The sequence below is a fragment of the Neurospora hispaniola genome (assembly GCF_033458365.1).
Source record: "Neurospora hispaniola strain FGSC 10403 chromosome Unknown B0T23scaffold_2, whole genome shotgun sequence".
NCBI lineage: Eukaryota > Fungi > Ascomycota > Sordariomycetes > Sordariales > Sordariaceae > Neurospora > Neurospora hispaniola.
Genome location: NW_026944407.1, coordinates 4,139,968 through 4,167,585, shown reverse-complemented (window position 1 = coordinate 4,167,585; position 27,618 = coordinate 4,139,968). Strand labels below are relative to the sequence as shown.

General features: G+C 51.8%; 6 protein-coding genes across 6 annotated transcripts; 2 read left to right on the top strand and 4 right to left on the bottom strand.

Annotated features, from left to right (window-relative positions):
• Nucleotides 1-1,100: 1,100 nt before the first annotated feature.
• Nucleotides 1,101-4,442, top strand: B0T23DRAFT_375110 (Indigoidine synthase A like protein-domain-containing protein). Its single transcript, XM_062836882.1, has 5 exons — nucleotides 1,101-1,876; nucleotides 1,964-2,643; nucleotides 2,710-2,791; nucleotides 2,877-3,109; nucleotides 3,174-4,442. The coding sequence occupies exons 1-5, from the start codon at nucleotides 1,469-1,471 to the stop codon at nucleotides 4,150-4,152; spliced, it is 2,382 nt and encodes a 793-aa protein (XP_062696026.1). The 5' UTR covers nucleotides 1,101-1,468; the 3' UTR covers nucleotides 4,153-4,442.
• A 1,358-nt stretch (nucleotides 4,443-5,800) lies between these two features.
• B0T23DRAFT_93202 (uncharacterized protein) lies at nucleotides 5,801-8,969 on the bottom strand. Its single transcript, XM_062842000.1, has 2 exons — nucleotides 8,244-8,969; nucleotides 5,801-8,188 (listed from the first exon to the last, which is right to left on the bottom strand). Exons 1-2 carry the CDS (start codon nucleotides 8,787-8,789, stop codon nucleotides 5,849-5,851), a joined length of 2,886 nt encoding a protein of 961 aa, XP_062696025.1. The 5' UTR covers nucleotides 8,790-8,969; the 3' UTR covers nucleotides 5,801-5,848.
• A 1,857-nt stretch (nucleotides 8,970-10,826) lies between these two features.
• B0T23DRAFT_310043 (uncharacterized protein) lies at nucleotides 10,827-13,190 on the top strand (the record flags this gene model as incomplete). Its single annotated transcript, XM_062834560.1, has 3 exons — nucleotides 10,827-12,242; nucleotides 12,321-12,411; nucleotides 12,595-13,190. The coding sequence occupies 3 exons, from the start codon at nucleotides 10,827-10,829 to the stop codon at nucleotides 13,188-13,190; spliced, it is 2,103 nt and encodes a 700-aa protein (XP_062696024.1).
• Nucleotides 13,191-14,922: 1,732 nt separating this feature from the next.
• Nucleotides 14,923-17,139, bottom strand: B0T23DRAFT_402845 (FAD binding domain-containing protein; the record flags this gene model as incomplete). The annotated part of the gene is made up of 4 exons (XM_062838718.1): nucleotides 14,923-15,227; nucleotides 15,284-16,318; nucleotides 16,430-16,809; nucleotides 16,889-17,139. The coding sequence occupies 4 exons, from the start codon at nucleotides 17,137-17,139 to the stop codon at nucleotides 14,923-14,925; spliced, it is 1,971 nt and encodes a 656-aa protein (XP_062696023.1).
• Nucleotides 17,140-19,460: 2,321 nt separating this feature from the next.
• On the bottom strand, nucleotides 19,461-22,667 carry B0T23DRAFT_354077 (Vps53-like protein). Its single transcript, XM_062836120.1, has 3 exons — nucleotides 22,317-22,667; nucleotides 20,410-22,208; nucleotides 19,461-20,324 (listed from the first exon to the last, which is right to left on the bottom strand). Exons 1-3 carry the CDS (start codon nucleotides 22,354-22,356, stop codon nucleotides 19,590-19,592), a joined length of 2,574 nt encoding a protein of 857 aa, XP_062696022.1. The 5' UTR covers nucleotides 22,357-22,667; the 3' UTR covers nucleotides 19,461-19,589.
• Nucleotides 22,668-25,272: 2,605 nt separating this feature from the next.
• Nucleotides 25,273-26,697, bottom strand: B0T23DRAFT_393966 (glycoside hydrolase; the record flags this gene model as incomplete). Its single annotated transcript, XM_062838104.1, has 4 exons — nucleotides 25,273-25,425; nucleotides 25,499-26,070; nucleotides 26,220-26,451; nucleotides 26,512-26,697. The coding sequence occupies 4 exons, from the start codon at nucleotides 26,695-26,697 to the stop codon at nucleotides 25,273-25,275; spliced, it is 1,143 nt and encodes a 380-aa protein (XP_062696021.1).
• Nucleotides 26,698-27,618: the final 921 nt, after the last annotated feature.

Sequence of the window (27,618 nt, the reverse complement as noted above, 5' to 3'; positions counted from 1 at the left end):
ATAGGAGTATATTCCCGTTCATAATAACGATATATTTAATATAGAAGAGAGTCTCCCTTATTAAATCGATAAAGAGGGTAAACCGCTAGTATACTAATAAGTCTAATATTATATAGAATATTCTCTATTAATTATTTTTAATAATAAGGATATTAAAATTATTATTAGCCGTTAGCTAACCGCCTAATTAGTAATACAACCCGCCGCTTAACTAGAAATTTTCTCTTAAATCGTTAGAGATTTATATGTATAAGTATAATTCGAGGAGGAGATAAATAAGATTTTCATTAAAGATTTTTATAAGGATAATATTACTATAATAATAGGAAAGAAAATTAATAATAAAAAGGAGGAGGATAATAACGATAGGGATAAGGAGGATAGGGAATTTCTACTTAGTAAGAGGAGGGGTAAATTAATTAATTAATTAATTAATTAATTAATTAATTAAACCCTTAATTATATTAGTTTTTAAAAAGAAGTTTGAATAGTGTATGCCCCCTACTATTAATATAATTTTATTGTTTAGATTTGGTCCCTCTTTAGTAGTTACTCTTATAATTCCCTTCCTTTTATAAGAATATAGATTTGAGGATATTATATAGGGAAGTATAATAAAATTATTAATCGAAGGTATAGTCCGACTTAAAATGAGGTATTTAAGCGGGTAATAGCCGGGGTAAACTTTATTAAGGTAGGAGGAGGAAGTTTGAAGTATATATAAGTAAGGAGGGAGTTCAATTAGCTATATATATAATACTATAACGTACTTAAATAAATTAAATAAATTATTAGATTTCTTATTATATATATACTCTTCCTATTTGGGTAGTTTATTGGGCTTCCTAACGACGTTGTATTAATAAATTTTAATATATAATATGGGTGTTGAGTATGTAGATGGGTTACTTTGCTAGTAAATTTCTATGTGGAGTGTCCCATATTTAATTGCTGTCCCAAATTTTCCGCGCCCCCTCTTTAGAGGGTAAAAAGAGGGGGGAAAGGAAGCCTTGGCGCCCAGAACCCCCCAAGTATCTTATCGCTTGGCATCCATTCTTTCAGTCCGTTCCGTTCGAATTCAATGGCGGGGGTGGGGTCCACATCAGCTTACCCCATGGTCATTTTAACCACCAACACAACATCAGATAAGTATCTCTCTTGCTAACAGCAATTGGCGTCGATCCACCACGGATCAGTCAGTCATCACGGCGGTTTCAATACATTTACACGTCAGGTTCTTCTGATCTTGCAACTTTTGACTCCGTCACCCGAGGATCTTCCGTTATTATTGTTTTTGCATCTTGAATACTCACTGCCGGTGATCATCAACTTGCGGTTAGGCCTGGAAGAGCTCAAAAGACTTTAACCAACAACTAGATACCTGGAGCAGCCGACAGGAGGAAACCAAGGCGTTTTACAGATCCTCACTCTCAATCCTTTCTGGCGCCTCAAGTGACCGGTCATCAATATGACAGCTCGGCAACACCTCCTCAGCCGGGCCCACCATGTCAGCTCAGCCCTACTGGGCTCGCGACTCAAGTGTGCCCGTCAACCCTGTTTCAACACCGTCCAACGACGCCTCAAAAGCACAGACTCTCAACTCGCCAGTCTCCTCAAAATCTCCCCTGAAGTTGCCGACGCCCTGGCCACCAACAAGCCCGTCGTTGCTCTTGAGTCCACCATCTACACCCATGGCGCCCTCGGAGACGATCTGTACCTCGAGGACATTGTCCGCAAAAATGGAGCTGTCCCTGCTGTTTGCGGTATCCTTGCCGGTGTGCCTACAGTTGGTCTAAGCACTGAGGAGGTGGCGAGAATGGTTCACGAGGGTGCAAAGAAGGCTTCTAGACGCGATCTTGCATATCTGGTGGGAAAGGTAATTCGGTTACCATGAGGTCCAGTGACTAATTTGGATATCAACTTTAGGGAGGCCATAGCTTGCTAACCATTGGTGTTCCTATAGGGCCTTACGGGAACCAAGATTCATGGTGGTACTACCATTTCTGGAACTATGGTGCTCTCTAGACTTGCCGGAATCCGCGTATTTGGTACCGGCGGACTTGGTGGTGTTCATAAGGGCGGCGAGAACTCCATGGATATCTCGGCCGACTTGACCGAACTGGGAAGAACTCGTGTCGCCGTGGTGAGCAGTGGCTGCAAGGGCTTTCTCGATATTCCCAGGACACTCGAGTTCCTCGAGACCCAAGGGGTTCTGGTGTCCACGTTCGCAGACGGGCAACAAGGAAACATTGACTTCCCTGCCTTCTGGGCCCGTGAAAGCGGCATCAAGAGCCCTTCAGTGATCCAAAACGAGGCCGAAGCCGCGGCCATGATCTATGCCCAGGAGCAGCTCAACATTGAGACAGGTCTTCTCTTGGCCAACCCCATTCCGGAGGAGCACGCCATCTCTAGGCAGGACATGGAGCACGCCATCAGCGTTGCCGTAGGCGAGGCGGACGAGAAGGGTTTCAGCGGCGCAGAGAACACGCCGTATATCCTCAGGAGAATCAGGGAGCTGACCGAGGGCCGCAGTGTGCCTGCCAACAAGTACCTGGTTCAGGCGAACGTTGCGCGGGCTGCTAAGGTAGCAGTGGAGCTCAGTAAGCTTATGGACGGCGGCTCCCGCTCTTCCCAGGCTGCTGCGTAAGCACTTTATTACAACCTCCATAAGCCAGCTAAACCACACCTTATTAACGTAGAGTTGATCAGGTTCACAGTTCAGTCTCCTGGAATTCGCAAAGTGAAAGTAGAGAACAAGCCTGAGCCTTCCAAAGTCACACAGCAGCAACAGGTAAGATCTAGCCTTGGTTTCAGTAATTCAAACCCTTCCAGTAACTCCCGTGTTACTGACTGGATGATGAACCTACCATATATAGTCTAGCACGGCTGACATCCTAGTCGCTGGCTCGGTCGCCCTCGATTTGAGCTGTGACTATGCCGGTGGGGTTGATGCCCAGGGCAACAAGGCAGTGTTGCCTTTGGCTCACGTCTCTAATCCCTCCCACATCACCCAATCCGTCGGAGGTGTAGGCCACAATGTAGCCCTTGCCGCTCACAAAGTCAGCGAGGATGGCAAAGTGAGGCTCTGCAGCATGGTTGGTGACGACATGTAAGTCGTTTTCCCCCCCTCCCTATCCCGCTCGCAGTAAAGACTCACCCTCCCCCCAACCCAGCGCGGGCGCCACCATCCTTGCCAACCTCGAATCCTCCGGTCTTGACACCACCTGCATCCGCAAGCTGGGTCGCGAATACCCTTCCACCCGCACAGCCCAATACGTTGCCGTCAATGACGCCGATAAGAACCTCGTCATGGCCATGGCCGACATGGCTATCTTCTCCAACCACTCATTCCCAACGTACTGGAACTCCGCCGTAGCCGCCACCAAGCCTAAATGGCTCGTCGTCGACGGTAACTGGGCCGAAGCGGACATCCAAACTTGGATCGAAGCTGGACGCAAGCACGGTGCCCGCGTCGCCTTCGAGCCCGTCTCGGCTGCCAAATCCGAGCGCCTCTTTGCCGCTCCGAAGCAGGGCGGCCAGCTACCTTTGCGTCTGTTCCCTAACGCCAGCGTTGATCTCGCGTCGCCAAACCAGTACGAGCTTTCAGCCATGCATGGCGCCGCGACGAGGAACGAGTACTTTACGCACAGCTGGTTCGAAGTCATCGACACGTTTGGCATGCACGGTTCAAGGGACAAGTTTGTACGACTGACGAGCGCGGAGATCACTGATATGGGCCTGCCCCAGCAGAATATCCAGCTGTTGCCATATATCCCGACGATTATCACGAAGCTGGGAGCGAAGGGCGCGTTGGTTACTATGCTGCTGAAGCCGGGGGATCCGTTGCTGAAGGACAGCCATCATGCGCCGTATATTCTGGCGAGGAATTATAATGATCATCCGCATGTGGGTGGTGTCTATATGCGGCTGTTTCCGCCAGTGGAGACGGTCAAGGATGTGGTTAGTGTCAACGGTGTTGGAGATACGTTCTTGGGCGTATTGGTGGCGGGGTTGGCGATGGGTGGACGGGTTGAGAATCTGGTGGATGTGGCCCAAAGGGCGGCGTGTTTGTCATTGAGGAGTCATGAGAGTGTTAGTATGGAATTGGCTGGGTTAAAGGGTGATTTGAGGTTGGCAGTGGAGAAGGAGTGAGGAATGGTTTTCCGGCCACATGATGGAAGAGGCATAAGCGATATACAACGGGACTGGAGGGCCACATGGAGGGTATAATTGCCATGCGGTTATGAAAACAAATAAGAAATCGGGTTCTGTTTGATTCGGAGGCGACTTGGCGTTCGAACGTGACGAGCTAAACGTCAAGTCAAAGGCTTCTTTTACCTCTTGACATCATGAAGAGACAATGAGCACATGACTTTTGGCTTGTGATCACACTTGTAGCCTACCTACAAGTGCCCAAATGCATTTACCGTGATGAGAATGAACAGGGTTTGGAGGATGCAGTGTCAAGTTTGTTGTATGCTCGCCCTTTGGTTATGGCGCAACCAATGGGGCTTATAGTACTCGGTATAATAACTTGGTTTGTGTTTCTCTAGAGAACTTGATAAAACTTGTGGGTAGGAACCTCTATGATTGTCAACTCAAAAGTGTGGCACATAATGATGGATCGAGTCGCCTTTTATCGACTTACGAAGTCAACAAACAATTTCTTTAGGGTCAAACAACGCTACTTGCAGTTCTTCGGTGTTTAGTCTCAGCCCAAGACCGTCAAGCCTTACCATTCTAAAGAATTCACGAAAATCCTTTATTGTACACAGCTTACCAATATACGAATACTACCTACTAAATAGGTACTCACTCTTCTACCCTAACCCTGACTTGGACGGCGGGTGACGAAAGAAAGAACGCGGAGAGGACACTCATCCTTCCCTTAAACAGAATATCCTAGAAAGACCGGATGATTTCTGCAATGGAACGACGTTCGAATTTTTCCAAAATCCAGCCGTCACGTTATTACTTCCTGTTTCATGTGTGGTGATATTGCGGAGTGTCCAACCACTACACAGTACGCCCAGCATTCGAACTTTTCACTACTACCACTATCCATCTTTATCTTTTCGACTTCATGCACTCCATTAAAAGATGCTTCTGCCTCCAGAGCGAGTCTTGTTACGACTCCAACTACTACTACTACAAGGCCGACAGCTCGCCGCTTCTGACCAAGTGGTATCGAAGCATACCTAGTAAACTGACGCCGCCTGAGAGATTCCTATAGCTATTGCCACACTTATGCAGAGCCCCTGTTCGTTAGGTCGCCAACTTTCCACCTACAGTAGCAGGTGCCCGCCGGTAGCCGGCGACGGTACCTATAACCGTGTCTTCCCTCGCCTTCTTCTCAACCACTTTTCACCCGCTATTGAACGTCTATGCAAACTCTACACATACAAATACACTTCCCAGTCTGGCATTCACATACTGTCACACACAACGGTATGCAAAATTTCATCCTTGGAAGCTTACAAAAACACGGACAAGCTGGTAATTTAAAGGGTTGAAACTGTGAATAGACAGACACTACTGCAATCTCAGCCTCTTCTCGCGTACACGACGCTGTTATCCTCTTTATATATATATATAGAAACATGTGTGTGTATATGTGTGTGTATTATACTCCTAGTGTTCTTTCTATATTATATGGAGTTCTCTTACATTCGTCCATGACTCCTCGGCCAAGACATAGATGTCGAAGAAGGTATACAAGGTATATATATCAGAAGCCAAAAAAACGCCTATAACCCGTGCTTCAACCAACCATCGTTCCAAGCAACAAAACATCATACCCAAAATCTCTACCGCTCGAGACCGCCACCCACCAATGACCAATTATCGATTATCGCTCGTACCGCGGCAGATACTCAATAGGAGGCGGGCTAGAAGAATCCGACCTTGCTTGCTGTTCCTGTTCCCGTAGCGAATCGTGCGCATTTCCCGAGCCCGAGGCCGGGAAAAATGCCGATGCAGGTGCTAGTACTGGTGACGACGGACTACCAACAACCGTTAATGTACCTACGGACCCAGGGCGATGATTATTGTAGGTATACTCTGGCACAGTTTCTTCTTCGTGACCGCCGCTGCCGCTAGCGGCGCTAGGAAAGCGGGGGCCACCGGCGGTATATCCACCACCGTGATAATCTTCATCGTTCTCGAAAAGCACGGGAGCTGAGGGTTCAAAGGCTACGGGTGGAGCTGAGGGTGGCGCGGAAGGTCCTGCTCCTGAGCCAGAGGGTCCCGCTGGGGTTACAGGTCCTCCGCCTTCGTCGGGAATATAGTCCTCTGGGAACTCGGGCGGTGCGCTGGCCTCGGCTAACAGCCTTCTCCGTTCGAGCTCCTGTTTATCTTCAGTGGCGCTTAAAGGGTGGTGCGAGGGTCCTCTGGATATTGGTGGTGGTCGGTCGAGCTCTTCAAGGGTTGGCGCGGATGGCAGGTCTTCTGCTGGTGTGGGTGTGTATACCGGAGCGAGAGCGTGGTCGAATGGTGATGCGGTTGCGGGTGTGGCGGCTGGGGTTGGTACGTCGTCTTCTGCATCGTAGATGTTGTCCCCGTTTAGTAGTAAGGACAAGTCCAGGGCGTGGTTGGACGCGGATGGTGAGGGCACGGCGGCAGAGAACGATGATGATGATGCTGCCGTTATTGGTGGTTGACTGGGTAGCAAGCGTTGTTCGGCACGTCTGATGCGCTCCTTTTCCGTAAGACTATTCTCATCAGGTAAGTCGGGCGGTGGTATATAGTGAGGTGCGGGTATCGCTTGCTCATGCTGTGATGAGTCTGGAACGTAATTCCAGTAAGGTGGTTGATGGACATCGCCGTGTGGGTAAGTCGTTTGTGGAGGGTACGACGCATAGTCATCATGGGGGTTTGCAGACTCGGGACCGTATCCATCATCGTCGTGCATGCTGTTCGGCCAGCCTCCCTTTTCATTGTACTCATTCTCCACGTAGTTGGAGCCGCCTGTTACAGATGGTGTATGCGTAAGGCTGGGCCTCTGGGGACCCTTTCCTCGTGACCTATTGCTGTCGGTCGTACCGACAATGACCTCGTAGTAGCCTGGAATGACTCCTTGTATCCTTTTAAGGCGATCTGTGTCCAGGATACTTGTGCTCCCTGCCGCCCCCCACGATGGCAATGTGCCAACATTTTCAAAAGGATTCCCTACCACACCAGTGGCCCCCACTCGTGAGCCGGAAGACGCACCACCTTGTAGATGGTTGGCGAGTTTGCCGCCCAGGTCCACGATGACTTCGACGAAGTACCTGAAACTGATCATCTCCCCGGGTACACCCTTGATAGTGGGGAAAGAGTCCTCTGGTACTCGGACTGATGTCGTCAAGGTAGCAGAAAAGTTCACCGGATCTGTAATGAGAGGCGCAAATGCTTGTGATAGATCCTTTCGAAACATGCTGCAGGAACCCGCAGACGACAGGGAAAGGCCGCTGAGACCGGTCCTGGATTTGGGGTAATAATAGTCGTCTGATTCCGACTTTTTCCAATCCTCTTTGGAGAGCTGAAGCGGGGACGAGTCGATGCGCCCTTGTCTGAACAGAGTAACAATGACACCATGCATGCTTTTGATCATCTTGATGTGATTAACCGACACCTTGACGGGTATCACGTCGCCGGGTAAGCATCCACCTTTAAGCACTTCAACTCTCAACTTGATGGTCCGTTCGTCGGCAAATGATATCCGTTTCCCTGTCATTGCGGACCCAACAATGGCTAGCTGGTTGGTCTCGCTATATGCTCTGCTCGGGTGCGTGCTGAGACTCGCGGCGCTATCGCCACTGAGACTTCGCGCCTCACTGTGTGAGACACTCCGTGGAGCCTGGCTAGAGCCCTCTTGACCAACGTCATCACCGACTATCGAAAGAGATCCTTCCGTCGATGTGTCGTTTATCCTTGCTGAATCTCCATCGGACAATGGTTCGGCTGGTACTTCAGCAGACAAGCGTTCTGACGATAGCACAGAGCGCCTATCTCCACCGGCTGGTCGTTTCTTCTTGGCTCGTTTCGAAATGGGTCGGAGGTCCACAGTCTGGGCCTTGGGAGGAGCAAGCGGTCCAACGTCCAGCTGTTCCATCAAGTAGATTTTGCGTTCACAGCTGGTCGTTGGGGCTACCGAAGTCGGGCGCGTTAGCGTTGCTGTAATCATGTAAGATATCGTGCCACGTTCAAACTGGATAATAATTAGCGACAACCATGGTGTCTAGTTCGGAGCTGATAGTACGCACATCAATGCTGCTGGGGAGACCATTTTGTGGAAAGAGTAGATCGAAATTAAACTCGTATCTTCCGGGCTCCAGCCGGCCATCGGAGCTGAGAACCTGCTCATCCTGAAAGAGCGACGCATAGCCGTTATAGTACTTCTTGCGCTCCCCTCGGCTGCTAATGTTCTTGATCTCGGCCGGGCTCCGAACGGGCTCGTTGTTTTGGGCGCCAGGTCCCTTGTAGACACGTACGTAGCCGTGCAGCAAGACGGTCAGGTGCGTGATGCGGACGGGCTTGACGACGGTCAGGATTACGGCGCCCTGCACATGGTCGCCGGCACTGTATTTGCGGTGGGGATCGTCAGGTCGGATGTGGAAGTCGGCGATATTGCGAGTGCGTGACCGGAGAGGGAGGATGTTAAGGCGCTTCAGCAACTTTTTGCTGGTCGAGGAATCGTCGGACGTGGCGGCAGATGGTGTTTTGGAGAGGGGAGATGGCGTCGCAGTTGCAGGAGCGGCGGTGGCGGCGGCGGCACTGTTGCGGTCGGAAGCGCTCGAGAAGGGGCCCATCTATGCGTGTAGGGTTGAGGACGGGATACGGGTTGTTGTCGTGGATAGTAGTATGGAGAGGAGCGGGAAGTAGGAGTTCCTTCAAGGCCGTCGCATTCGGGAATCAGCGCAGGGCTCGAACCCGCATGCGCGACGGGGCACAAGTCGACAAGATGTGGGCGGGCACCCGGTTCGAATGTAGGAATATGCGCGCGAGGGTTGGTTGAGTGCTGCTGGTCGATGGTGATGGTGGTGATGGTAATGGTGGTGGTGGTGGGTAGTGCCTTTGGTGTTGGCAGCCCTCGGGGCGTCCGGGTTGGTTGTCGCTACACCTCCACTGTCCAAACTCTTAGCGGCGCGCAACCACAGTCGACGGCAACCTTCAGTGTCGGGCAATCGGACTCGGATTCGTCGGAGTGGAATTGGCCGTGATGCTGGTGATGCCCCTGACGCGAGGACAGACGGTTATCGATCGTAAAGCCAAGAGATCTTTGAGTGACGGAGAAGGCTTAATTGCGTTCTGGGGGTTGCATATGCCAAGGCTGGACACTTTGGCGGACAGTGGACAGCAACAGTGACAGCGACGGGCTGGACAAGGCCTGGAAGTAAGTTGCCGCTGGGACTGGGAGTTGATGGGTCGGGCGTGCTTGGCTTGCCAAGAAATGTCAACGCAGGGTGGACGACGGTGGTGGAGGAGAGGAGGAAGGGTCGGCCCCCAGCCCCAGGAGTGGAGAGTGCAGAAAAGCTTAACTGCATCCAGTGGAGGCACGTGCGTGTTCCGAAGTCTGTTTCGAATCGATATCAGAAGAACAACAACACCAAATACAAGGCAGCCCATTGAGGATTCAAAGAGTTCTTCTGGCTTGAAAGTACATGGAGCCGAACTCCAGAATGTTCCTCACGATGTGCCAGACGACCGTCTGGACACTAACGAGACCCTCGCTCTCCTCCACAATCTCAAACTTGGAGACACCGATGTTGGCTACCTAGGCCAGCCCATACACACTCGAAGACCAGGCAATACGATTGTACTGGGCAATCAAGCGTCCATTCTGTCACTCCCCAGGGGCACGTCTGCCACGAACCCATCTGATTTTCCCTTGGATAGAACATACCGGGCATCCTGGTTGCTCTTCTGGTCTCCCCGTCAATTCGGCGGTGAAATAGCCCTCACATCGATAGGACCCATTTTTCCCGCCCTAACAAAACAAATCCCTGCCCTACAGACCCAATTCCAATGCACTCTCATGCACGTAGGGACTTGGAGCTTGTCGTGCCTGAAAAAAAGCAGAACGGATGACCATATCGAATCCAAAACGATAACTCTGCCGATCTTGTTGGGATCTCGTAGGGCTATACGCCACGGTCTTGGCTCCTTGGCGATCTCTACACTATTCGGTCCAAGCTCGATAAAAGTTTTGAGGCTTGAGAAGTTAGTTGATGGAGTCAAGAACCACCTCGCGCTCTCTCCACCCGGCGAGACCCGCGAAAATAACAAACTTCAGCTCACATGATGGGATCAAATCAGCACACCAAACTCGAAGAATGAGGGACACTCCAAAACACCCGACTGTGAGTCTTTACTTGTTTCCAAATGATATGGCACTTGTACGTAGGTCACTGCCTGCCAGATTACCATTTCGTTTGTTCCATACTAGGTAGCTCGGGTAGGTAGACAACAGTAACATAAACACAGAATCAGACAGTCGGATGCTCAAAAAGCCGAACCTGAATGCCAAGAATGGCTTGCATTGCCGTGACATGCAAAAACATCCTCCTCGAGTCCTCTGTGGTTTCCCCCCAGCGCTTCGCTCATGTTCGCCGTTCATGTCCCTGTTCGTCCGTTGGTGGTCTAGGCAGCCCCCAGCAACCCCTCTCTTAATGATACGCTAATCTCATGATAGGATGCCATCACAAACTTTCCATTGTCAATCACATCACAACAATTTTGTCAGAATCAATAGAAGCCGTAGTCTTAAACCTCCTCCCAGCCATCCACTTGACCACTTCATCTTCCCAGAATCCTCAGTCCTCTGAATATGAGAATCATCCTTCATGATGAGAGACATCGTTGACCTACCACACGATCTCTTCCTCCTCGTCATCTCTTACCTCTCTCCCAGAACATGCGTCCTCTCTCGCTCTGTCTCTCGAAGATGGCACGCCGCCTTCACCGACGAACACATTTCGTATCTCTTGATGCGATGGAACTTTCCACAATGTCGTGAGATGCGTCTGGCCTCAACCACTGCCTTACTACCATTAGCATCAACTTCAGACTTTGAGAACATCAACAGCAATCTCGCCGTTGAGATATCATGTACTTCTCGTAACCTCCCACCATGGCCCGAAAGTTTTGCTCTCGTGGCCAGACGCTATCACCATCTCCGTCAAGGCTCGGCCCGAGTTGTTGAGAAGCTTCAGATGGCTCGGCCAAGCCGTGAAAATACCGGACCCTCCCCATTCTCTTTCAAGGGAGTCGCTCCTTGGAACCGTTTCCTGCGTCTGGAGGAAAAGACGGCCGAGTTTCATTACCCCGATCCCGCGTGGTGGTACAGTCAAGAAGACGGAGTGCTGGTCTACCCAGCAGAAGTCCGTGACAGGCCCAATACTCCATCATCAGATCCAGCCCATGGATATGTTTATCAAATCTTCGACCCAGCGACTGGAACCCAAATCCCCGTTCCGTTCGATGTACGCCGAAAACATATCCGTCGAGTCCGTCTCGCCCAGGGGGTTCTGATATTCGAATGGGCTGAAGAGCATCCATACCACCAGCTCAACGACAGAGAGGTGGTCCATCGGCATTTTGTAACTACTTTCGACGTCGTCCGAACACCATCCCCATCTGCCTGGACGTGGACCATCCAATTCCGATCAGAATGGAAGCTACATTTCCTTGGTCTTCCCATAAACCGATCCGACCGCTTCTTCTCCGCCCACACAGCCACACACTACGCCGTTTACTTCTGGCAACCCAACCGCTCGTTGTACCAGGATGATCCCATCGAACAGCTCGCTGTCTGGGACATTTCCTCGCCAAGTCCATACCGTCCATCCGAGGATCCTACAGGACACAACCGGCCACCAGCCGGTAATCGGACGACTTCCATGTCTGCCGGCTTGTGGAACGGAGGAGAAACCCACACGACGACCACAACAACAACAACAACAACAACAACAACAACAACAGCGGCCGAAGAAGCAAGAAAAGGCGCCAGCCCCGAACCAGACCGCATTCCAGCAACCACCGGTCCCCAAGTAATCCGCCGCATGGCCTGGCGTGAACTCGACTTCTACGGCGTACGGCAGCGCGCCAACCCACAGCTGCGTAATCTCTCGCTCGACGATCGGAACCTCTATTTCATCGAGGAAGAACACCGCTGGGCCGAGGGCCAACATTCCTCTCTTAGTCCGCCTCGCGTTCATCATGTCAAGTGCACGGGTATTCCTATCATGCCTTGCACGCCGGCTGTATCTATCCCTTTGTCGTCATCCGTCAAGGAGGGTGCGGAGCGAGGGGCTAAGCCGTCTCATGCGCATTACTACCAGGCTCTTTTCACTTCAACAATCAATGACGCTGTGTATGGGCCAGTATGGGTGGACCAGTGTGGTGCAGATGGGGATGTGAATATGTCCTTCTGTCAACGGGCACATCATTCTACTTCCATCTCTCCACTCACCTCCTCAGCCTCCCCGTCATCCTCCTTCTTTTCCACGACACCTCAGGCCCAAGATCGGCAGCAACTTCCCCCCTCCCCACCCCTCTCCCCCCCCTCCTCCTCCTCATCCCGCTCCTTCCACACCATCCTCTCCAACCAACAAGCCCTCCTGCATCACCTTCGCTCCCGTCCCCCTTCTCCCTCTTCCCAATCCTTCAACTTCTCCATATCCCCCCTTCACTCTCCTCCACTCACCACATCCCCCAACTCCCGCCGCCGCACATACCAGCAATCCTTGGAGGATCTCTTAAAAGCAAGTAACCAGCAACGTTTCCCCGGCCTCGCCCCCTGCTGGCGCCACGAAGATTTCCCCTACCTGACCGTCGCAGAAATGGTCGATTTCGCTGCGGGGGTGAGGATCACGGCCAGGCATTGTTTCATGTTGGAGACTGTTAGTGTTTGTGTGAGGAATGCTTGTATTTCTGTGAAGCCTGGTTTGCCTTTGCACATGGAGGTTGGGGAGAAGGACGGGGAGGAGGATGATAACAATAATGATAATAGGAGAAGTGAGAGAAAGAAGGGAAATAGGAATAAGGGGCATAAGAGAGGGGAGGGATCAGAGAGAGGGAGAGGTGAGGAAGTGCAGTTTGCGGATGAGATGTGGAGCCAGTTGGTGGGTAGGAGGGGATATTTGGCGGGTGATGAGAGGTGGGTACTGGGAGAGGATGAGGAGGGAAGGATTACTGTTGTCAGGTTTTAGTAGTTTTTTCCGCTTTGGGCTGTCGTGGTTATGACGCTTGGTTTGTCGTCCTCTTTTTTTCACTTCTTTTCTTTCGCTTTGGGCATCGATTGATACACTAAAAGTGACGGTGTTATGGGTGGAATACACGAACAAAACCATCAGTAAGACAGGACCAGACAGGATATACAACAAGGATTTCGGTAGGATACGGTAATTTTTAACCATCGGTTGAGGTAGGTTTGGGTAGCTTGCTCTTCTGTAACGTCTTCCACTACAACACTTACGCCTCTACTGTTTCTCAGAAAGACACACACAATGACTGGCCAAGCATATCATACAAAATAGTTTTCAGACACCGATGCGATGCTGGATCCCTAGTTCAAGCAACGCCCGCTGTATTCGTTGAAGCGTGGGCATCTCCATCTCTTGTACCGTTCCTTGTTCGGACGGCTATAGCCGCCCTCACCCAATTGCTTTACGTCACTTCATTGCTTCATTGGAATTGCTTTATTGGCGTTGCTCGATGGCAGAGGACGACGATAACCTTATCGATAGGCGATATCGAGAGAGTGACTGGAAGCCGGGAATTCAGAAATGGAAGGACCCGCCCAATGCATTCTAGCGCGGACTGTCGTTGATACTGCAGTGTCTGCGAAGTTAGTAGCTAATTAAAGCATGGCTTGGCAAGACGCCCTGACTAAGTGTAGGGCCGTGCCACGCAATTGACCAATGAGAGGCCAAGAAACTTCAATAAAGAAACCTGGCTGTAGACGAACCGTCCTTCAACAGGCCGCTCCGGTGGATGTGGGTTCAGGAACCCCCAGACTGTGAAAGTCATCCACCTCCTCTGCATAGTTGAAGCACGCTTCAATCAGTCACTCTCCAAATTCCTTTCATGTTCATTTCCGGGTTTCCATGTCGAAGACGAGAGCTCTATTCCAGTCCTCAAATTCTTTTTTAGTTCGTCAACCCGTTACATACATACAGGAAGCAGGTTACGTGACAGGACTAAGTCTAACTCCTCTACGCCAAACCAAACACCGCCAACACAGGGATCCGAAATAACACTCAACCCAAACCAAGACGAAAAGAAGGATATTTCCCTCACTCGACACCCCCACACCAAAATGCTCCCTCCAGTGCTCTGTCCCCCCATCTTCCTTCCCGATTGTCCTTCCAGCATGAGTAGAAAAGTAAACAAACCTGCCTCCCAGCCCTCAATGGTTCTTCCTATACCATCTATACACCAAACAATTTCCCGCCTAGACCTAGTCTCACGAGTCCGCCTTTACTCCGCGAGGTCCTTTGATAGGTGTCCTTTCTGCGTCTTGGTCATTCCCGTTAGTCTGCTCATTTCCGTGTTTCTCTCTTTTTCTTTTCTCTCGTTTTCCTGAGCAACAGCAACCCTGTCGCCGCTTCAATTCCCAACACTCTCCTCCAACCAGTTCTCGTTATCCTCAGCCATGTTGCTTTCATTTTCCAACCTTAATTTTTCCCTCTTGATATAATCCACCCTTTCCAGCCATCTCTCTCTCTCTCTCTGGGGCCAATTCTCAAAGTCCGCCGCCAGCTTCTCCACTATCTCCTTCAAAGACTCCATATTTCTCTTCTCAATCTCCTTGTCAATCGTGACCACCTCCTGTACCTCTTTGACTGTTATTCCTTTGCCACACACAATCATTCTTCGGATCCAAACCTCTTCCTCCTCATCCTCGTCCCCTGCCACGCCCTTTTCTTCCGCATCAACCTCCTAATCCATCGCAGGAGAAGGAGGCACCTGCAAAAACCGATCATAGTAAGTGTCAAGCCACTTGGCCGCCTCCTCACCGGCATCATCCACGCTCGAGTCCCACCTGCCGATAGAGCCAACATACCCATCGGGACGGACGTTGACGATGGCCACCTCTCCCGGGCCGAGACTGCCAAGCCACTTGTTGGTGCACAGCTGGCCGCGGGTGTCGAGCTCGGGAATGTCGTCAAGGTAGAAGGTCCAGCGGCTGTCTTGGAAGAGAGCGGGGAGGTCGGTTATTTCGATTTCAGACTTGGGCATGGTGGCTGAAAGACCGTTAGCTAAGTGGGTTGACGTATGAGGGGCGATGTGTGCAGCTTACTGATCAAACCAAAAGTAAACAAATGGCTAACGGCCGTATACCGCTCCGGACGGAGATAGATATCCTCAGGAGCTGGCAGACGGGGCTGCTTGGCGTACGAAATGTTCGCGGCGGCCGAGAGCTGGTTCATCAAAGAATCAGGCGAGTTCAAAGCCGCGCAGAAACCATCCAAAAAGATGCGCGACTGATGGACATCCCACATCAACAGGTAAATCCGGAACTGGCCCAGCATGGGAATATCGAGCTGGACATCGACCGGATTCGAGTCCAAGTAGCGAGTAACCTTTGCGGGCGGGAGCAAGCAGCCGGGCTTGGCGTCACCCATAACCCACGACTGCGGCTCAACCATGTTAATAGCATTCTCACCATATTCCGCACCAATGCCGGAGATGAAGCGAACGTTCGTCTTGAAGTTTTCAGCCAGAGCGACAGCGTCACCTCCGGCAATCTGGTTAGCGTGCTCATAGTCAAAGTTGACCAAGTCCAGCGCAATCTTCCTCCGCTCCTGTTCGTAGCTCTCTAGTAACGCGGGCTTCGCAAGGCCACGGGCGGCAAAATTCAGCTTCCAGCCAATATTCCAGGCATCGTGCATCGACGTGTTCATACCCTGCGCAGCCTTGGGCGAGTGAGTGTGGCTAGCGTCACCAGCCAAGAAGGCCCGGGTATGAGGGTCCTGGAAGCGGTTTGCAACTCTCTGGCCAATCTGGTACCTACCAAACCATTCAATGTACTTCCACTTGACACTAAAGGGCGCCATGATTTCCCTGGCGCGCTGCATCACAAACTCCTGCCCCAGCAAGTTTCTGTCGCCCTTTGTGCTGCTCTTCAGCTCAATGTAAAATCTGGTCATGTTCCGCTCTCGAGGAATGATCAAGATAGAGCCATGCTCTTGCGAATAGACCAACGTCTTTGACCAAATGTCTGGGAAGTCGGTATCGAGCTCGCCGTCAAGGACGCCCCACAGCGAGGGCTGCGATAGGCCAATGGGCTTGGCATCAGGGATGCTTTTCCTGACCTTGGAGTGCGCGCCGTCACCTAGGCAACGGAATCAATGTTAGCATTAAGCGAAGACCTTTTCAGGGGCAGCGCCGCCGCCAGCAGCGGCCAGCGGCAGAACGGCAGCGGAGATTCAGGGGTAAGACCCACATCCAACCAAATATTGCGTCAATATGGTCTTGCGATCCTGGGTGACATTTGCTAGGCAGTTCACCTGGAGCGGCCCATTGTTCCCGTCACACACGCTATACGAGTCGAAAGCGGTATTTCTCCGCACTTCAACACCTCGCTTCTTCAAGTCCTCGATGAACAGACTTTCCACCATGCCCTGGTGAACCAACAAAATGTACGGGTCCAGCACATCGATTATAGGGGGATAGTGAATTTCTCGGCCAAGGCGGTGGAGCGGTTCGTCCGTTGTACTCCTCCAGAAAGCAATGTCGTACACTCGAACGCCGCGTTGTAGTAGAGGATCTGCCAGGCGCATCTGGCGGAAAGTCTCGATCGTCTTGGGTTGCAGACCGTCGGCTCTGTTGTATTTTGCACAAAGTTAGACAACCACTTTCTTGTTCCTCGCCCGGTGATCATGACGGCGCGGTGTGAACTTACCTCCCCACTGGGGTCTGGTCTGCCCTGTCATCCACCACTTCCACCTTGACACCGAAACGGCCAAGGTTGCAAGCCAGCATCAGGCCGGCCGGGCCGGCGCCGACCACGCACACTTGACATTCTACCGGCGGTTCCGGCATACTCCTCAACAAGGTGAGACGGTCGACACAGCTGTCGTCAGCAGCGTTGGTCATGTGCAAGTCGCCTCCTTGTTGCTCCTCGGCGGGCTTCTCGAGGACACCGGGGGCCATTGTTGTATTAATTGGGGGACGCAAAGGTCCCAAGGGTGATGTTGGATAAGCTTTGACTTGTTGGAAGGAATGGGCGCAACAATACTGCTGAGCCTCGCTCACGCATTCGGATCGAGATGGAATAAGGCTGTCACCAAGCGCCAGTGACAAGGGGGGCGCCGTGTGATTCGCCAAAGGGGGGCCCTCGTCTAGAATTCTCGAACGATACGGGATGAATTTGGTTCGACTCCTGGACGATATCGAGCCGCGATACCGGGGCTCCAATGATAGTTGGATGCTGGCGCAAAGCCTAGTAATAGGGCGGGGTCGTGGTGCGGCGCTGCAGTAGGTGAACAGCCAACTCTGTCGGTACTGGTGACGGGGGGGGGGGGGATTGTATTCGATTATGGCCAAGCTTCTTGTAAAGTCGAATCGTCGTCTCGGTCTTGGGGTCAGCTGGCGGGTATGGATGTGAAGCCGAGCAGCGTCCGGTACTTTGCGATGGACGGAACCAAGAGTTGATGTGCTTCGATGCGGTATGCTGGTGGCCAGGCGGTATGTGTGTGTGTGTGTGTGTGTGACAACCACAGATCTGCAGTGAGGATTGACAAATACCACACAGTGAATTCAGAGAAGGTGTAAGCAGCCTTTTAGGAGCCGACTGGCGAGTCGGGAAAAGTATACAGAGTACGACAATTCGGAGTTGTCGGTGCAGTCCCGGCGAGATACTCCGACAGTGTAGCTAGCTCCTTCAGTTACCACAACAGTAACAGCAACAGCGGGCAGTCAACGGCAGAATCGGTTAGTGGATCGGGTACTTGTTGATATCCGAGCTGTACACTAGTTTAGCAGCCAAAGCCGGTAGGTAGACTGGAGGATGTCGTATGTGAAGGAAGGGAAAACGGAACTTGAAGTCGTAGTTGTCTTTTTTGGGGAAGGGGAAGACTGGAATTCCGAGCGCCTCTTTCGACTAGACCTGACACTGCTTCGCTCTCTGGCTACCATTACCATGGACCGGCACCTCATGGCGAAAAGCCCACGGCAAGAAGGGGAGAGCGACATCGAACAGGCGATGCTATCATAATTCTGGCTCCTCGACGACAAAGCGGATACAGGCCGATATCTCGATTCATGTTGCGGCTTCGGGGTGGTCTGTTTTATGCAGTAAATGATCTGATCTGGCCGCAACAACGCCCATTGCGTCGCTCTGATTGGGTCCTCGGAGCGGGGGGTCTGTGGCCAGCCAGTCTCAGGTCAGGCCAGTAACCTAGGACAAGCAAACGGGACCTGGCGCCATGGGTGAGCAGCCCAGGTCTTGGCAAGTCCTTTCCGCACAAGTGACCCCTCAGGACCCATTGGAAACCCCCGCCTCCACAGTCAACCCTTCCCTCGTACCCAAGTGCAACTCCCGCTGAAGAAAAAAAGAAGGGAAGTTCCCAGCCCGCGACAGGAGGTTCTCCTGTCTGCGTCGGGTCCCAGGGGCAATGATCCATCATCAGCCCATTTTCTTTCCCTTCTAGAAGAAACGGCCATCAAGATCGCCCTTGTGTATAATCGATTCGTCATGCTTACATTTGGTTCTGGAATGTTGCCAAAATCGTATTTCTCCTCATTTCTTCGTCCCTGCCCCGGCCGCCGGGTCGGTCTGGACCCTTTTCCATTCCATCTTCATTGAATGTCTCATGTGTGTCAGTGTGTACAGCAATTGCATTAATCCATTGACAATGCATGGAGCCGCGGCCGCTAAGTACATAGGTACCTAGTGTACATATGTACACCTTTTCAGCAGACGGATTCGGCAACAACGGTTCAACGGTCATTCTCCATCACCTACACGGCACACAGACACACACCGTTATCCTTCACATTTTCAACGGGCAGCAGCCAGTCAGCCAGCCATGTCTTGTATTACCTCATGGGTCTACCCATCTACATACACTACATCTTATGCAGTGCTTAGTTCACAGCGTCCTCCGACGGCCGACGGAACTGGACCATCGTAAGATAACTTTTATCCAAATGCTACCTCGCTACCAACTTCTCCGGAGTCCGGGGACTCTTGCTGCATCCAGATGGCATGGTGCCATTTTTGACCACTGGTGGGAAGCGAAAAGCTCTAAGCGTTCCCCTGGGGTCTACACTAGGCTCGTTTGGATCATGTAGACACTACCGAGGTGAGTGAGACATGGACGGCAACACATATCCATCTGAATAGATGCCATTGAGAAAGAGGCGTTTGTCATATCGTTGGCAAGCTATATTTCGACTAGTGTAGCGCTACGGGGATTACCATGAGACAGGACAATAAGGTAAACAGACATGCTATAAATCAGGGGAAAATTGGTGGACTTGTGTTTGAATTGCTTGTTTAAACTGTACTTAGGTCTAGTCGACATCTTATAGACCATATCATCACATAACCAAGAGATTCCGCTTCCTCCGCCCCGTCCCATCTCACATGCCCAAGTAGTCTAATCATGACCAGCCCCCGTAGGCGTGATATCCCTCTTCCCGAACCTCGCTCCCAAAGCCCCAATATCTCTCCTGAAAAAATTCCCAATATTCTTCAAATTTTCATTAATTGTAGCTTTATCGCTTGCCGTTGTTGTTGCCCCTCCTCCACTTGTTACCCCCTCCCGCTCCATCGTACTCATATCCCTCGCCGCACTCAACAACTTCTCCCCCAGACTCGTCGCCGCATCAAACCTACTTGTCACGCTGCCACTTCCCTGCGATGCATGATGTCCTGCTGCCGCAAATCCTGGGGCTATCCCGCCGCCGATGCTGATGCCGCTTCCCATGGAAGCAAACAACGGCGTTAGAAGCGGGGAGTTTTGAACCAAAGTCCGGCCTACGCCTGCCCCCTCGCGATGGATGGAGAAGAGCTCGAGCAAGTGCGAGTGGTCCTTCTTCGGCACGCCTTTGAGCTCGAGGATGCGCTTGAAGTTGGCGTCGGAGCAGTCGCCAATGAGGTTGAGGTAGGCTTGGACAAGCCCTTCAGGCGGGGAGGGGCGAACTTGGAGGGTTTTGAGAAGCGGGTCGATCTTGGTCATGGATTGGTTGACGCGCTTGATGTAGCTTGCTGGAGGGGGAGGAGGGGGTGGAGCGTTGGGGTCCGAGGGGGTGCCGGGGGGTGGGTGGTTCGTGTTGTGGAAGGCGAGGAGGTTTTCGAAGGCTTTGGTCAGGATGTATTTGTCAAGAAGCATCTATTTTGGTTGTGTTAGCAAAGGGTTCTGTGGTTTGCTCGGTAGGGAGAAGGGTGAAGGGAAGTGGGGGAAAAAGCCCGCTCACCTGCTCAGCGCCGACTTCGCAGACAGGGCGACATTGCACCACGTTGCTGATGTACGAGTTGGCTATGTTCTCCACCAGATGATCACAGAACGCGCGAGCATACTGCGGCTTGACCACCAGCGGGAGAATCTCCGCCGCCTTGCCGTTGACGTTCTTCAGCAGCTCGCTCACGTACGAGCTGTGATCACTGACACTTTCCATCCTGCTCCAGTTCGTGTTCTTCATCTCTCGCCATGCCGGTTCGCAGTCCACCTCTACCTTGTGCACCAAGGCGAGTACGGCCGCGCTAGCAACGCCCATGAAGGTATCTGCTTGGGTCGAGAGATCAACCTTGGACGCCATTTCGGGGTCGATCCTCTTCTTGATGTTGTCTTCAAGCTGGTTGGCATTGGTGTGCCAAAAATCCGCAGTGTTGAGAACCAGTATGATGTCCTGCACCGGAGGCCCCTGTAGTCCTCCGCGCTGGAGGAGTGTAAAGAGTACTTGCTGTGCGTATTCGTCCAAGTACTTCGCTAGTGTTTTGGCCAGATCCAACAGCCGCTCACCCGTAGACAGTTTGGCGCACTGCGAAAGAGTGAGCTTGTAGAAATGGAAGAGTTCAATGGCCGAGGGGATGACCGCCTGCGGAGAGAACTCCTCGTCTGGCGGTATCAGCGGTTGTGACTTGTACTTGGGTATCATCCCAGCCAGAGTCTTATCCTGCGACTCTACCCATAGACTTAGATACGGTTCGAATGCGACAGAGATAGAGCCATTGAAGTTCGATACCCGATCATCCGCCGAGCTCAAGGTATCGATGCTAGCCCGGACTTCGCTCGAAAACCGGCGCTCCAGGCTCTGCTCAAAGTCCATCGTCTCCTGCAAGCAATTCAACAGCAGATTGACGTCAATTTTGTTGGTGCCTCCATCTGTCCTCCGCATGCTCTTCTCCAGTATCCCCTTGAAATCCTCCCTGGTACCATCGCAAAACGCCATCGACAACGTCTCGTTAATGCGCCAGTGCGCCGGAAAGATGGCAGCATGCTCGCCCTCGTGTGTTTGTAACATCCGTCGGAACCAGGCATAGCGCCGCCCTATGTTGTCCAAGCTACCTGCCTCGTCGTTGCCCCGGAAAACGGATCGGTACTCGCGCAGCTCAGTGTTGACATACCACGTAATCAACCGCGCCTTTGCCTGCTCCCCTAGCGCGTCCATGACCAGACAAGCTTCCGCCAGCATGCCGCGCCGGGCAGCCACCTCGCCCTTGGCGAACGCCAGCTCAAAGTCCTCGCACACTTGTTCCAGGAGTTCGCGTTGTAGCTCGCTGACGTTTCGGCTCAGGACGGCAATCTGTTCGATGCTTCGGTAGCTGTTGAAGTGGCGCATCAGCTGTAGCACAGCCTGTAGGAGGCCGGCGCACTCGCGGTACTGGCGGGTTTTTGCCAGGCCTCGGAGCTGGTCGTAGGCGGTGGTGAGCATCTGCAGGCGCTTGAGGGCGGTCATGCTGTGGGTGAGGTTGCGCTTGGTGCCGTCGAGTCGCTTGATGTCGGCGGTCATGGTGGTGATGTCTCGCTCGGTCTGCAGGGCGCGGTTGCGGACGCTCTCGATGCGCTGGAATAAGGAGGCCAGCTCCGCCTGGGCGGACTGCATGCGCTCGAGCGACGAGTCGGGCCCGTAGGCCTGGGCGGTTTCGAGGGAGTCGATCGACTTGGTGAGCTCATCCTTATGTCGCTGGAGGGTGGACGATACGCGGCCGACGGAAGAGACGGTGGACGGGTGGGAGAAGAGGAGGTTGAGGTGTGCGATCGGGTCGTATTCAACTGATCGGCGGCGACAATGGTTTAGTATGATGACGTGCCAATAGTAGTAACCAGGACCCTACGGGCTCGTGATAGCTGAGACCTGTAAATGGATCATAAATCACGTACCTGAATCAAGCGATAACTGCTCCGCCAAAATGATGTTCATGATGACAGCTTTGGAGGTAGTAGGGAACGAGGGGCAGTAGTCTCAGCTTTGTGTGGTGGGAAACGATGTCCTCGGGGAAACCCAATCATTCATTAGCTTCCCACCCGAGAGACGAACAAGAATGCGGAATCTCGACTATTCTCGAAGGAAAGAAAAAAAGGAAAAAAGGAGGCTTCCGCTTCCAGAAAGCAACAGGATCCAGGACTCTCGGCCGCTGTTACACCGTAGCTTTCCCCGGTGTTATTGAAGTGTCCACATGGGGATGGGATGCTATGGATCAATTGATGGGATCTTATCGCGGAATGAGATGCTGTCAGCAGCAAGGAGGGAGGCCTGCAAGGTACCTGCTGAGGTGGCCTGTGCTCCCTTTCCCAAGAATGGGGCAATCCAAGGTGAACCTTCCCAGCTTCCCGCTTTTCGGGGAGTTTTCGGGCGAGGTCTGGTGCCCCGTTGGGCCCCCGCCGTCCCGCCCACGTCAAAGGCGGCACCCGACGGCACCCATCGGCATTCCCGCTCTACCCGCAGGAATCTTCCACGGCTCCATTCTCGGGTACTCTCATCCTCTTTCCAGCTCCGGTCTTCCCACGCACCATGAGCTTTCCGCTGTCACCGGCGTGAGCTACAGAGTGGGCGGAGGCTTCCAGTCCTACCAACCGAATGCATCAGTTTTCCTTAACATTGGTGTACCTAGCGATTTGTTTCACATCTCCTCCACGACTGACATACAGTTCGGTCGATCGACCTGCTTTCAGGTAATGGATGGTAGATAGATGGCCAACGCAGGTTGAAGTTGACAAGGTATCGTTCAGGCGCAATGGGCCATCTCACATCTGGCCACGTTCACCTACAGATCTGTAGTGATAGGTAGAATAAATTCTTCATCACTACGGACGACATTCGTCTGCGCCGTCATCTTTCGTTCGTCCTGTTCACTTCCTTGTTTCATGATCGTCCTCTGCAACATCTGCAACCTTTTGCAACGTTCTGATACAACCATCGATCGAACTATGTATGTACATACTGTACCTAGAGAGAGAGTCCACTTGGAGTGTCGCCCTGCGTTTCAACCCAACTCGACACCTCTCTCCCGTCGACCGTTAGTTCTTTGGGTTTCCAACAGCACGGTAGCAAATAAGCATCGAGCGTGTGGAATCGAAGATAAAGTTTATGCGAAGAATTGAAAGAAAAAAAAAATTAAAATTTGAATAGAAGAAAAAAACAAAAATTTGGTCGGCGTTCGTGCCAGCAAAGCAGATCCAGGTGGAACTCGTTCGACATTTGCATTGCCAAACAGGTGCGCCTTGTTTTCAGTCCCGTGTTGTTTCTTATGTGCATCAACGTCAGAGCCGCAAACGCCAAGTTGCTTGGTAAGTTAGCCCAAATTGAAGAGTATGAGGAGGCGGCTGTTTTGGGGTTGACAGATGGTTTGTGCACAACGATATATTTCTTCGGGAGATCTTCTCATTTTTGTCTCCTCTTCCGTTCTCAGCTCAACTGGTAGAGTTGGACAGGTTCACATAGCTTCACCTTACTTTTTCCTCCATCCTTCTTTCTCCGAGCGCACGCCAAGTTCTGTGTCGTAACCCGACAGGCACAGGACATCTCCGTCTCAGCTTACACGGTACTTGAGCTTTTGCGCAACATGCTCTTCGATATACTGTAGACGTTATTCTAACCATTGACGATTGGGTTCATGCACCCCTGAGTAGGCTGCTCAGCTGGATGTGTAGTGTCTGGCCCGTCTTATGTGTGCCACCAACGTGGCTGGCTTTCGAACCAGCCAATGACACGGGCACACTTACATTGGCGTAGTCATTACCGTAAGAAGCACGTGATTTCAGAGTTCTACATTGGGTCCTAGACTCCTTTTCGGCAGCGACGTTGAATATGGTTTGGAGGTCTGGATGTCCTCGGCGTTCCGGTTAAGCGAGCAAATATCTTTGCACGACGGGCATGCGAATGTTTATTGTTCTGTCCAACTTTTAGTTTCCGGAATGAAACCAAATGATATCTCGTTGGAAAATCCACGGCCACGTGTGGGAGGTGGGCTCGGTGGGATAAATTGGATAACAGAATATCGTCTTTGATTGGAGGCAGACGGGAGAGCATCGAGACATGTAGGGACCAAGACACCCAATATGCGCCAAAAAGCTTGCCCGTGGATTTCACCATCACCACCACCCGTTGTTAGATGAGGGAGCGTTAGGCAACATGACAGGTCCTGAGTGGTGAGAAATAGATTTTTTTTTTTTCGAGAATTGCTTCCTGTCCAGCAGTCTATCCATAACAAAAGAAACACTATACAACTCCAGGTCTGCCAAGTCGCTTGCCCCTCTGATTTGGTATGTCCTTTTACAGCGAAGCGAACCCCTCGTCACTTGAGGGTACTGCAATATGAATGGTTGAAACCGAACTCCTAAACACGAATACTTCTGAACTGTGTGGAAAACATACCAGAAAGAAGATGAGAGAGATAGAAAGGGCGCCTCAACAAAAAAATGAAAAAAACAATACCAAGAACAAAAGAAGAAGAGACGAAGCGAGAGAACAAGAGCAAACAAAATGCGAACATGGTATCTCTAGAAAACACAAAAAAGAAAAAGGCTGTGTACTCGTTACAAGGGTTGTCCTTTTGAAGTCGATGATCAACGCTCCATCCATCAACGGGCGAGCTTGGTGTTATGCGAAGAATCGAGCGCCACGACTCCGATGCCCAAAAAGGTACCAAGGTGTCATTCGTGGTAGAGCGACGCATGCAGAGACGCCAACCGAAATGGCGTCCAATGACAGAAGTCAGCCACACTTCGCTGAACAAGTAAGGCCATGCAGAGCCTCGGGACGACCACATTAGCGGGCAGGGGGGGCTCTAGACTACAGTGGCTGTCTGTGTTTCAGCTCACGTTGCTGTCATGACACTCAAGAGCTATGCAGTGTTCGGAAACCCGCCGCAATCAAGCTCCGTTTACTGTCTTTAACATCCGATGGCGCGCTCGAGTAAAAAAGACCCTGGATGAGAAAAGCATCAGCCATATGCTTTTGGACTGGAGAACGGCTCATCAAGCTGAGTGTCTGGGAGGAAAAAGTATGGTACTCCGTGGGAGCAGTGGCCAATAAAAGATCGGGAACTGTGGGAGCAACTTACACCGAGTCCCTTTTGCTTACAAAAAGTGGCCTTGGCCTTCACTGTATCCGGATTATCGTAAGTGACGAACCCACCGTCTCCGCCCACACACTGGGCGGCAACGGCCCGCTTGTCAACTTGTTCCTTCGTTCCTCGTCGTGGTAGCTGACAATACTCGAAGGATCCGTCGTCGCCGCCCCCGGCACCCTGAAATTTGTGGCCTGAGCCGCTCGCGTGAAGAAAGCTGCGGCCAAAGAGAGGGATTCCAAACAAGATTTTCTTGCCCGGGACAGCGGAAGCCATCAGATATTGCACACTCGACGCCCCTGATGCTTCTTCTTTATTCATTGCGTAGAGCTGGGAGTGATGCCCACTTCTGTGTGACCAAGACCCAAAATAGTCAAACGCCATCAAGTTAATGGAGTCCAAGTATTCAGCTGCCTGCCGCATATTGATATTCTGCAAGATGGACTTGGCCCCAGGGAGAGCAGCGGTGAGCAGGTAACGGTCCTCGGGAAGATGGACGCGGATCGCGGCCAGTAAAGATACGAAATCGCTTCCTTGTTGTGGGGAGCAGGGGTAGTCCCATACAACTGGTACTGTCAGTCAAACATCTCAACAACATCATTGGGGATTTGTACATGTGTGACGAGGCAAGAGTGGCTGGGCCTTCTCACGCGTACGTGGTCATTGGCTACGATACTGGGCGAGGCGAGATGAGGCGAAGGAGAAGGAGCCGTACTGTCTATTCCATCCAGGCCGGATGCTTCCACCAGGCCGCGAGCGGACTGTGCAAAGTTGTCACGGAGGATGGCGCTGGAAGCCACCAGTGCGAATGTCTCACTGGAAGCGCCGCCCCCAATGGATAAGACCACTTGCAGATGGGGATATTTCTGCTTGAGATGCATCAAGGACCCGAGAGCCCCTTGGACACCATCGCAAGGCGCTGTGACATCTGCCCACTCATCGCTGAGCTACCGAAACAAGTCAGCTGAAGTGCTTAACGATGGAAGATGGCGTCGGAACAAACTTACAAACACCCCTCCGTCTGCCATGATGTTGGCAAAGGCATAGTAAACACGGTTGATGCATCCATAGTTGAGTGAACCAGGAGTGTCACCTCGGTACACGCTGTGATTCGGCCAATATACGGCATTGTTGTAGAGAACGTTGGCCGCGCTTGTGATGCGCGACTTGCGAGAAACGGAGGGGAAGCTCATGGTCAATGCGGACTCTTCTACGCGTGATGATCAAGACCAGGTAGCGATTGAGGGATCGGGCAGGAGACGATGGAGGAGACGGATGGAGAACCCTCAAAACATGGAGAAGCGGACACGACCATGGCGCTCATTTATGAATACAAGAACTAGGGAAAAAGTACCGGAAACTTGATGAATGAGGCTTGTGCCAGCTCATTTTTGTTGGACCGATGTGTTTGAGATGCTGCTGGTCGGGCAGCAAGAACGGAAGAAGAGTGGCAGATTGCCCTGTTGTGCGTCTATATAACCAGGTACCCTTCTTCTGCTGGGACAGCTGGTTCCCAGACCTTGGGGTTCATGGGACGGTGAGCAAACCAAACAGACAACTTACCCATGGCAGTGGAGCAACGCGGATACCCGAGTTGGCTCAACGATCGGAATTCGCAAGCCCTAGTTGCTGCATGACATGACGTTGTCTGCGAGGGTGTATCGAGGAAAGGAAAGGATAAGCGGTACCTCTATGGGCACGCCAGAGATGCACCGCTGCGTATCCACAAGACCAGTGAAACACTTTACGAAAAGAGTGGGAAAAATGTAACGAGACTGCAGGCGGCTAACACTGAAGGTTCCAATGAGATGTAGAAGTCGGTGACCGGAATCTTTTGTGGTGGTTGGGTCGTAGTCAAGATTTCCTAGGGCTGACTTTTCCCGTCTAATTTCATGCCATTTTCACTGTCAACAAATCCTTGACCTGTGGCATTGGGAGACCTTGCCTTGACTCGGCCATTGGGCTTCAGTTTGCGAAACTAATCTGCACCTGGAGTCAGTTCTGAAGGGTTTCACATAAGTCCACGTCTTTGCAAGTTGAAGATTTGAGCTCGCGGGTGATGACTTTTGGTGATTTTCGCCCAACAAATTCTGAACCTGGATTGTGCTTAGCAG

What these genes read in the sequence shown, in the direction of transcription:
- B0T23DRAFT_93202 (XM_062842000.1), bottom strand. Translation starts at nt 8,789, where the DNA reads ATGGGCCCCTTCTCGAGCGCTTCCGACCGCAACAGTGCCGCCGCCGCC. An exon ending in GTCTCCCCAGCAGCATTGAT is followed by an intron (nt 8,189 to 8,243) that starts GTGCGTACTATC and finishes ATTATTATCCAG; the next exon opens with TTTGAACGTGGCACGATATC.
- B0T23DRAFT_375110 (XM_062836882.1), top strand. Translation starts at nt 1,469, where the DNA reads ATGACAGCTCGGCAACACCTCCTCAGCCGGGCCCACCATGTCAGCTCA. An exon ending in CGCTCTTCCCAGGCTGCTGC is followed by an intron (nt 2,644 to 2,709) that starts GTAAGCACTTTA and finishes AGAGTTGATCAG; the next exon opens with GTTCACAGTTCAGTCTCCTG. An exon ending in AAGTCACACAGCAGCAACAG is followed by an intron (nt 2,792 to 2,876) that starts GTAAGATCTAGC and finishes TACCATATATAG; the next exon opens with TCTAGCACGGCTGACATCCT.
- B0T23DRAFT_354077 (XM_062836120.1), bottom strand. Translation starts at nt 22,356, where the DNA reads ATGAACATCATTTTGGCGGAGCAGTTATCGCTTGATTCAG. An exon ending in GCAGTTATCGCTTGATTCAG is followed by an intron (nt 22,209 to 22,316) that starts GTACGTGATTTA and finishes GCCGCCGATCAG; the next exon opens with TTGAATACGACCCGATCGCA. An exon ending in GCGAAGTCGGCGCTGAGCAG is followed by an intron (nt 20,325 to 20,409) that starts GTGAGCGGGCTT and finishes CAACCAAAATAG; the next exon opens with ATGCTTCTTGACAAATACAT.